This window comes from Neovison vison, chromosome 7 (genome assembly GCF_020171115.1).
Source record: "Neovison vison isolate M4711 chromosome 7, ASM_NN_V1, whole genome shotgun sequence".
NCBI classification, from domain to species: domain Eukaryota; kingdom Metazoa; phylum Chordata; class Mammalia; order Carnivora; family Mustelidae; genus Neogale; species Neogale vison.
Window position 1 is genome coordinate 175,700,696 of NC_058097.1, and position 9,056 is coordinate 175,709,751.

The window sequence follows — 9,056 nt, forward strand, 5'->3', positions numbered from 1 at the left end:
AATGAAAGGACAAATATGATTATCACAATTACCATCCTCAGGCTAATCACTTAAATACTCTGATCTTTAAATACTGCTCTGCTTAAATTATTATATTGGAGTTTTGATCTGTAATATGGGTCTACTTGACAAAAAAAATGAAGGAGAAGGAATATAAGAAGAAATGTTTGTTCAACAAAGAAGTAAGGGAGGGGAAAAGGAAGGGGGAAAAATGCTGAAACAAAATGTGACAGGGGAGGATGGGCAGATCAATTATTTTTGCTTTGGTCAACTTAGATGATTATAATTTGGGGGTGGGGGAGTTGTTTTCTCATGAGCCTTAATTGTTTGCTTTATAGCCCAGGATGAATTCAGTCCAGTTTTGCTTCCTTTTCTGTTGCTGGAGAGCAATCTGCTGCAAGAGCTGTGAGCTTACCAACATCACCATCACAGTGGAAAAGGAGGAATGTCGCTTCTGCATAAGCATCAATACCACATGGTGTGCGGGCTACTGCTACACCCGGGTAGGAACTCTGCTTTGCTGGAAGTGAGGTGCTAAGGGTCTGTCCAAGGCAGGCTTCATTAATTCCCACTTGATGGGTATTTTAACCTTCCCAAGTAATAACCATGAGTTCCTTAGTCAATACTGTCTATGTTATGATTGGAGTTAAATACTGTGATATCAGTTACATGTTTGGGCTTGGATTTGATTAGAGTAAATCTAACAAAGCATCAGATTTGATCTGATCAGCTTGGCAATATGCCAATTCTGCACTTCCAAAAAGAAAGTAGTGCTAGGATAGATTTTACATATAGAGAGATAAACTTGGAAACATACATATACTTAACAATAGAAGACCTACCATTTTCCCCAAAAGCCATTTTCTGTAATTGAAGCCATATCTTTGCAACAGAGATAGTATCAAAATGTATTTTTCCAAGCCACATAAAAACACAAATAGATATATAAAAAATGTCTTATTTGCCCACCCGATTACAAACGGCAACAAGCAGCCTCAGAACACAGTCCATACTTGCAGACTACTAGAAAAGGAACCAGAACACCCACTCACTTTTTCATGCCATTGAGAAAACCAAGGCATAGAAGCATAAAACCACTAGCTTATTTTCACACAGGTTCTTGGCATTAATCCAAGAAAAGTTTCTACCTTGTTTTCTTTACTGATTTCTCCTATAACACCTGGCTATCCACGCAAAATTTCATTCTATAAACTGAAATTGAAAGTAACAACTTTTTAATGAAATATATTTTATTATGTGGCAAGTGAGTTTGATCAACAGACCTGATAGCATGATATTGAAATAAATTAAACAGCAATGCCAATTTCTTCCCTTGATGCAAATAATTTTACTAGAAACCATTGGATTCTACCTGGATTAATAGTTTTCATATGCAAACTGTGTATACTTTGAAACTGATAGACCTACAAAATATATACAGCATTTAAGGCGAGGAAATATCTACAAGACAGTGGAATATTTAAAATTTTCCATGTGACCTCATAGTCATATTAAGCTTAGCATTGCCCTTTCTTCATAGATCTTTTGGGCTGTTTATAAACACATAGGGACAATGTATTTGGAAACATTTTCTGAGAAACCGGTTTATGTTGTCATTAACATAGTTTTTGAGTAAGTACAAAAATCAGCTTAAAATTTCTACTATAGCTCTATTTCGTCATTTTTCTATGTTAATATTTAAAGTTTCCTCTATAGTTTGAGAAATATTTAAGATTTGATATAGACATAAGGAGTAATAAAAGGAATGATATATATATTCTGTAAGATTTCCAGAACCAAGAAATATAGTATAGCATATAGGACATTTATGAGATCCTATTTCCTTGGTTAGGAATTCCTTAAGTGAGCTTTAGTGGGTAAATGCTAGAGCAAGCAGTATTAAATTCCATCTCGTTTTGATTATGCTAAATAGAAACTTCCGGAATATTTTAGCCTAACTCTCTCCTTTTTAAACTCCACAGGATCTAGTGTACAAAGACGCAGCCAGGCCCAACATCCAGAAAACATGTACCTTCAAAGAGCTGGTGTATGAGACCATGAAAGTGCCCGGCTGTGCTAACCAGGCTGAGTCCCTATATACATATCCAGTAGCCACTGAATGCCACTGTGGCAAGTGTGACAGCGACAGCACTGACTGCACTGTGAGAGGCTTGGGGCCCAGCTACTGCTCCTTCAGTGAAATGAAAGAATAAAGAGCAATGGACATTTCAGGTGACCTACTCTTGTCCTGAAGGACCAAGACATCAAGAAGTGTGTGTGTGTACATGTGCCCAGGCTGCTAACCACTGGGGGTCACGGATCATTAGACCCCTCATCCCTGCTTTTTTTGGCAGAAGAGGAGCGCCAGAAATTACGAATGCTGGGGCCAGGATCCTGTCACCACTCAACCCTCTATACCTAGGTCTGGTTTCATAAATTTTATTCCATCTTACCTAACTTACAGACATGTGGGTGCTTTCCTACCTAATAGTCTTAGAAATCCTCTCAAGCAGCCCTTGCTCTTAGAGATATAGTTCCTTCCGCCCAGAAGGAGGAAGTGAGATGGGAATGGGTCAGAGTACTAAAGATAGCATTTTCTTTAGACCGTTGAGTCCTCAAGAACAGAACCAGCATCTTCATAACTGTAGTCTCAATGCCTAGCACCTTGGCTGAAATTTAGTAAGAAAGTCAACAATGACTTCCTTAAGGAAAGTAGAATCAGAACGGTGAGGATAGGAGACACTAAAAGAGTATGTTGGAGGCTGGCTGATGAGGCTGCTCTCAGCAACGCCAACCAGTCCATGGAAGGAGGGGCATTAGCTCCACTTTACCTCTCCTCCTGTGTCACACGGAGGACTGGAATAGGTTTCATCCTGCTGAACTGCTCAGTTCATAGGGGAGTTAACAGAGCTCAGAATTTCTAAGCTATTATTATCAAGCCCTTCAGTTAAGGGAAAAACCAAGAAATGTTAATATGGGCTAATTTTCCCAGACGCACATCTGTATCATCTTTTAAACAAATTGAACAAATACTGTCAGGCTCCTACAAAACTCCCTTTGGGAAGTAGGAAAACAAACAAACAAAAAACTGTATCACCCTACCCTCCAGGCTAGGAACCGCTCCTTTGGAGAGAGGTAGATTTTAAAACAGATGAAAGCAATTTTGTTAACTTAGTCCATTTATCTTGTCTACAAATACACTTGTATAAAGAAATAGCTTTTTTAGAAAGAATTAGTTGGGGGAGGGTAGAAGGAACTGCCTGTTTTCTAGAATCCTCTGTATATCAGTCTTTTCTTTTGTCTATTCATGTTCTCCCAACTCTGTTTCTTTCAAGAGGATAAATATTAAAACTATTTCAAGATTTTTTTTCTTTTCAAGGTGTAACCTCTCTTAGTTATGTACTTTTTCATAGTCATATTGTTTAATTTATTTAAACCTTATTTTTTTAATAAAAATGCTAGCTACAAAGTCATAGATTTAGATTTTTTCATGTATAAGCAAATGACTAAAATATGAGTTATGTTTATAATATTAGTAGAAAGAATATTAAAAACAATTCCTAGTTCTTCTATTATATTTACTTGTCCTCATCTTTAGAAATATTAAAATTAATTTGTTGCACTTCTACGTGTTTTGTTATTTACATTTCCTGTCATTTTTTGAATCCAGTATCTGATGGAATGGAGGGGGGAAGGCAAAGAGAGAATCACAGAATGGGTGGGGACACTGGAGGTACTCTAGTTCATTTCTTGAATCTTTGAAATGGAACAACTAAAGTCTAAGGAAATTAATTGACGCACCCAAGAACTCAAAGACCATTTATGGCAGAACCAGGATTAGGTTTCCTACCTCTTGGCCTGCTCTCCTGTGACTACTCTGCCATGCTAAGAAGTCATTTTGGAAAGACTGAAGCAAAATTGTATGTTATCAATAATCAAGTGAGACCCATTCAAATCTGGTACTGCTTGTGGCTTATAGTTAAATTCTCCACAATATTTTGACACATTGAGATTAGGTTTATATTAATAAAACTTAACAAGAGCTTTAAATTATAACATAGTGTTTTCCTTCTCCCCATACTTTTGGAAATCAAAATAATTGCCTTCCCATTAGAGGTAGTACAAGGCAATGGCTCCAGAGTTAACTGGTCTTAATCACCTTGTCCAGATTTAGCATCTTAAACAAGTTACTTAAGTTCTCTGTATCTCAGTTTCCTCAGCTGTAAAATAAGGATAATAATATTATTTACCTCAGAGGGTTGCATAGATGATTAAATGGGATAGAATATATAAAGGACTTAGAACAGTCAGTGTCTGGTACACAGCAATTCCTCAGTAAACACTAGCTGTTATGCCATAAGAGAGACAAGATGGTATCAAGATAGTAATTCAGACTTAAGTAAAACAATATAGTTTAGGCTCTTTCTAGCAATATTTTTAAAATAATTTTTTATTATGTTGTTAGTCACTAGTACATCATTAGTTTTCAATATAGTGCTCCATGATTTGTTGTTTGTGTATAATACCCAGTGCTCCATGAAATACCTGCCCTCCTTAATACCCATCACCAGGCTCATCCATCCCTCCACCTCCCCCTCCAAAACTCTCAGTTTGATTCCCAGAGTCCATGGTCTCTCATGGTTCATCTCCCCCTCTGACTTCCCCCACTTCATTTTTCCTTTCCTTCTCCTAATGTCCTCCATGCTATTCCTTATGTTCCACATATGAGTGAAACCATATGATAATTGTCCTCTGTTTGACTTATTTCACTCAGCATAATCTCCTCCAGTTCCATCCATGTTGATACAAAAGTTGGGTATTCATCCTTTCTGATGGAAGCATAATACTCCATAGTGTATATGGACCACATCTTCCTTATCCATTCGTCCGTTGAAGGGCAACTTGGCTCTTTCTACAGTTTGGCAACCGTGGTCATTGCTGCTATAAACACTGGGGTACAGATGGCCCTTCTTTTCACTACATATGTATCTTTGGGGCAAATACCCAGTAGTGCAATTCTGGGTCATAAGGTAGCTCTTTTTTTTTTTTTTTTTTTTTTGAGCCCTTTTTGAGGAATCTCCACACTGTTTTCCAAAGTGGCTGCACCAATTTGCATTCCCAGCAGCATAAGAGGGTTCCCCTTTCTCCACAATCACTCCAACATTTGTTGCTTCTTATCTTGTCAATTTTTGCCATTCTAACTGGTGTAAGGTGGTATCTCAATGTGGTTTTGATTGGCAAATGATGTGGAGCATTTTTCCATGTGTCTGTTAGCCACTTGTATGTCTTCTTTGGAAAAGGGTCTATTCATGTCTTCTATCCATTTTTGACTTGATTATCTGTTTTTGGAGTGTTGAGTTTGAGAAGTTCTTTATAGATCTTGGATATCAGCCCTGTATTGGTAGTGTCATTTGCAAATATCTTCTCCCATTCTGTGGGTTGTCTCTTTGTTTTGTTGACTGTTTCCTTTGCTGTGCAGAAGTTTTTATCTTGATGAAGTCCCAAAAGTTCATTTTTGCTTTTGTTTCCCTTGCCTTTGGAGATATGTGGGTTTTTTTTTTTTTTGGAGATATGTTTTGAAAGAAGTTGCTGTAGCCAATGTAAAAAATGTTACTGCCTATGTTCTCCTCTAGGATTTTGATGGATTCCTGTCTCACATTGAGGTCTTTCATCCATTTGGAGTTTATCTTTGTGTATGGTATAAAAGAATGGTCTAGTTTCATTCTTCTGTATACAGATGTTCAATTTTCCCAGCATAATTTATTGAAGAGATGTTTTTTCCATTAGATATTTTTTCCTGCTTTGTCAAAGATTAGTTGACCATAGAGCCGTGGGTCCATATTTGGGCTCTCTATTCTGTTCCATTGATCTATGTGTCTGTTTTTGTGCCAGTACCATGCTGTCTTAGTGATCACAGCTTTGTAATATAGTTTGAAATCAGGAAACGTGATGCTTTGTGTTTCTTTTTCAACATTCCTTTAGCAATTCAGGGTCTTTTCTGGTTCCATACAAATTTTAGGGTTGTTTGTTCCAGTACTTTGAAAAATGCTGTTGGTATTTTGTTCAGGATGGCATAGATTGTATAGATTGCTCTGGGCAGCATAGACATTTTAACCATGTTTATTCTTCCAATCCATGAGCATGGAATGTTTTTCCATCTTTTTGTGTTTTCAATTTCCTTCACAAGTATTCTGTAGTTTCTAGAGTATAGATCCCTTACCTCTTTTATTAGGTTTATTCCAAGGTATTTTAAGGTTTTTGGTGCTATTATAAGTGGAATTGATTCCCTAATTTCTCTTTCTACGGTTGTATTTTTAGTGTATAGGAAAGCAACTAATTTCTTTGCATTGATTTTGTATCCTGTAATATTACTGAATGAGTTCTAGTAATTTGGGGGTGGAGTCTTTTGGGTTTTCCACATAAAGTATCATGTCATCTCTTTCTAGTAATATTAGGCAAACTATTAAACCACTCTAGGCATCACTTTCCTAATTTCTAAAATGGAGTAAAAATGATAACTATCTCACAGGGTTACTATGAAGATCAAAAAAGATAATGAATGCAATGTGCTTTAGGAGAAGAACTATAATCTTGATGTAGAGAGACTTCTATAACTTAGCTTAGAAGGTCACAGTCAAAATTCTAGGAAGAAGCAGCAGTTTCTGCTTGAAGCATCTCCACGCCCAACTGAAGTATAATTCTTTCTGAATCAGCAGGGAAGAAAATTTGTGAGCTCTCAAAATGCTTGTGACGAAAAGGCCTATACCCATGGGTCACCATTTTAGTCGAAACCCATATTATTGCTCCTTAGCACTACAACAAAGGACTTTGGACCACTTAGCAGTCCTCACATGGCTACAAGAATAATCCATCTATACCACAACTTTGACCATGTCTAATAATGACTGAAATTCCTCTGCATTTTCAGGATAAAAATTTTTTTAAGATTTTATTTATTTATTTGACAGACAAAGATCACAAGTAGGCAGAGAGGCAGGCAGAGAGCAGGGGGTGAGGGGAGCAGGCTCCCTGCTGAGCAGAGAGCCCGATGTGGGGTTTGATCCCAAGGACCCTGGGATCATGACCTGAGCCAAAGGCAGAGGCTTAACCCACTGAGCCACACAGGCACCCCCAGGATAAAATCTTAATATTCAGCTGACACGTGAGGCCCATGGTGGTCTGATCTATGACTACATCTCCACTTCCTCATTCCTAAGATGCTGCTATACCTAAAGATTTGTTATGAGGGTTGAAGGATGATTTCATGCCTCCCACCCCTGGAATGCTTTAATCAGAAAACCATGTCTTTCCTCCCACGAGAGATTTGGCTGACTATGGTAGAATTCAGTAATGCTGACTTACTGATCAGTTTAAGTAATAAAAAAAATGTGATGCCAGTGTGTAAGAGTCATAAACACTGAGTTCATAATAGTGAGGAAGGATAAAGAATAGAATTGGAGAAAAGTACTTAAGAAGCCTCAAACTACATTTATAATGTTTATATCTTAAAATGAATCTGAGTAATAAATATGGTATAATGTTAACATATATAAATCTAGAGGAATGTTATACAGGTGTTCATTATAGTCTTTCATATATGTAAAGTACTTGTTAGTTAACCAGTGGCAAAGCATCTTTATATGCTTTGTACATTTAATCCTGATTTTATGCCTGTTATAAGAAAGGCAAGATGGGCCATGAGCCTTAAGTCACAAAGATAGTGTGCAAGTTTAAGTCATTAATATTCATTTAGGAATTGAGGCAGAGAATTCAGTATGTTCACCAAGATCTGTGTCTACTTCTTCATGCTTGTAAAGCTGGACTCCATTTCCTAGCCTTCCTTACAATCGAGTTATATCCATGTTCAACTCAATGGAAGGCGAGTGGAAGTACTGTGAGATACTCCATATCTGGCCCATGAAATCCTCTAATAAGTAATCATCCACTCTCTTCCTATATCAGCTGAATGTCAATACCCAGGATAATCTTGAAGGCTTTGCACTAATGATAACAGAGCCACTGTCAGCCTGAATTCCTGAATGCCTGCATGGAGTAATGTGCCCCAACATCAACAACCCTTAAAAACAGGCTCGATAGACTTTAGATCAGTGAGGAAACTTTCTACTAGGTCAAGCTGTTGACATTTCTAGGTTCATCAATTAGGAAAAAATGCATTATTTCACATTTTAAATAATATATAAATGGTACTGGAAGTAGAATGTTGCATTAATTAAAAAATTAGCACTTATTACATTAGCTTATTCATGCACAACAGTAATAATCAGAGTAAACCTTCCACCTGTAAAACCTGAAGGCCAATCACATGCCTATAGAGACTTTAGCTTTAAAGAAGGGGTCAGCAAACTGACCTGCAGTCCAAATCTGGCCCATCAGCTTTTCTAAAAAAATAAACTTTATTTGTACATAGCGAATTATCTATGGCTCTTTTTGTACTACAACGGAATTCAGTAGTTGTGACAAAGCTGTTTATGGTCCACACAGTCTAAAATAACTTACAATCTAGACCTTTACAGAAGTTTGCCAACCTGTCCTATAAGGAAACTGTTTGCAAAGAGTTCAAATGTTAATGGAATTGGCTTTTACATTCTAGATACTAAAGCGATAGTTTGTTTGGAAACAGACATGAAAGGAATGAAGAAAGTCTAAGGATTTGAAAACTCGAGGTTTATAAAAGATTCATGCCTCTAAATCTCAAATAGTGAGGCATAAAATGGATTTGAGGAACCAAGGTCTATTAAGATACAGTCTTCCTATTCTAGGATTCACTATTAAGATTCAGGGTCTTCCCATCTAGATCTTTTATCTCAGATAGTATCACTATAGAACCATTAAGCTGTAAGAAAAATAAATAAAGAAATCTGGATTTATAATCATGATAAAGAAAAGAACTTTAGATGTAATTATAGCACCCAGAACAAAATGAAAGTATTTGAGGGAACTGATTATCAACAAAACCAAAAGATTAGACTTAAAAATGCTTTTGATTATTTGAACAAACTTTTGGTCCTTAAATGTGGTGAGCAGGAAATAAGCTA

General features: G+C 36.9%; 1 protein-coding gene across 1 annotated transcript; it reads left to right on the forward strand.

The window, feature by feature from the left end:
• Positions 1-344: 344 nt before the first annotated feature.
• On the forward strand, positions 345-2,213 carry FSHB (follicle stimulating hormone subunit beta). Its single transcript, XM_044260932.1, has 2 exons — positions 345-503; positions 1,983-2,213. The coding sequence occupies exons 1-2, from the start codon at positions 345-347 to the stop codon at positions 2,211-2,213; spliced, it is 390 nt and encodes a 129-aa protein (XP_044116867.1).
• Positions 2,214-9,056: the final 6,843 nt, after the last annotated feature.

What these genes read in the sequence shown, in the direction of transcription:
- FSHB (XM_044260932.1), top strand. Translation starts at nt 345, where the DNA reads ATGAATTCAGTCCAGTTTTGCTTCCTTTTCTGTTGCTGGAGAGCAATC. An exon ending in CGGGCTACTGCTACACCCGG is followed by an intron (nt 504 to 1,982) that starts GTAGGAACTCTG and finishes TAAACTCCACAG; the next exon opens with GATCTAGTGTACAAAGACGC.